Raw genomic sequence first — 1,254 nt, 5'->3', positions numbered from 1 at the left:
GACTGATCAATAAAAATAATAAACTGAAAGATTGATCAATAAAAATATTAAACTGAAAGATTGATCAATAAAAATAATAAACGGAAACAGTGATCAATAAAAATAATGAATTAACAAAAAGATTAATATTTAAAAATCAGCTAACATTATTTATCTGAGGAGCAGACTGCTTCAAGTTTCCACTTCATCACAGTCTCCCATCGTAAGCGAGCACAGAGGCGACAGTGGAAAGAAAAACTCCCTCATGAGGAAGAAACCTCCAGCAGAACCAGGCTCAGGACAAGAGGACCATCTGCTTCAAAAGCTAAAAGCTAAAAGCTATCTAAAGACTGTAAATAGCTAAATATTTAATACTAAAAGCAGACAAAGGTTACCTAAAGGCTAAAAGTAGCAAAATGTTAAATTAAAGTAGTAAAGGAAAAAGTAAATTGCCAAAGATGTAGCTAAAGCAGAAAGCTGTCAAAGCCTAGCTAAAGGCTAAAAAAGGCAACAACATAATACTGAGAGTAGCAAAAGTCTAGCTACAAGTATCTTGGGGCTATCCTAACACTAACTAAATCAAAAGGTTACCTAGAAGTGGTGAAAGGGTAACTAAAGGCTAAAAGTGGCTAAAGCCTAAAAGTAGCTAAAGGCTACAAGTAGCTAAAGGCTACAAGTAGCATAAGGGATGAGATATTTTTCTAAATCACAAAGACGTTGGTGTAAACATTATTGGTGGCAGCTAAAAGAGCTGCAGATGGTTCACAGCTCTCCATCTTGTTGAAACGTTCTAAAATAATCTGAAAGCTTCGATGAGGACACCTCGTCCTGCAGCAGCTGTTTGGACAGAAGTGTCTCACACAGCTTCAGGGACACTTTGTTCATCTGCATGAAAAGTGGCACGTCTGACCGAGCGCAGACAGACAGATGGACACACGGAGACAGACAGGTGGACAGACAGGTGGACAGATGGGGACAGACAAGTGGACAGACGGGGACAGACAGGTGTACCTGTCTCTCGGCCACTATACAGCAAGTTGTCCTCCATCCCTTCGTTTTCGTCCACCCTGCTTCCTTTCTGCAGGTTGCCTCGCTTCCCGGCACCGTCCGTCCAGCTCATCTGAAAAAGAGTCGGACAAGAACGTCCAGAAATCAAAACATTTAGAAATAAAATGAGACTGCTGAGTCAGCGTACGATGAGACAGCTGAGTCAGCGTACGATGAGACCGCTGAGTCAGCGTACGATGAGACCGCTGAGTCAGCGTACGATGAGAC

The 1,254-nt window shown here is 41.6% G+C and overlaps 1 protein-coding gene across 1 annotated transcript in view; it reads right to left on the bottom strand.

The window, feature by feature from the left end:
* Nucleotides 1-1,254, bottom strand: part of LOC119412976 (docking protein 2-like) — a 19,940-nt gene that overhangs the window by 13,060 nt on the left and 5,626 nt on the right. The window contains exons 4-5 of the mRNA XM_037679987.1: nucleotides 991-1,099; nucleotides 802-884 (exon numbers count right to left, since the gene is read on the bottom strand). Coding sequence (XP_037535915.1) covers nucleotides 802-884; nucleotides 991-1,099 — 192 coding nt within the window. The remainder of the gene's footprint in view (nucleotides 1-801; nucleotides 885-990; nucleotides 1,100-1,254) is intronic.

Source organism: Nematolebias whitei, chromosome 8, assembly GCF_014905685.2.
Source record: "Nematolebias whitei isolate Nwh7 chromosome 8, NemWhi1, whole genome shotgun sequence".
Taxonomy (NCBI): Eukaryota; Metazoa; Chordata; class Actinopteri; order Cyprinodontiformes; family Rivulidae; genus Nematolebias; species Nematolebias whitei.
This window is presented reverse-complemented; position numbering and strand designations above follow the sequence as displayed.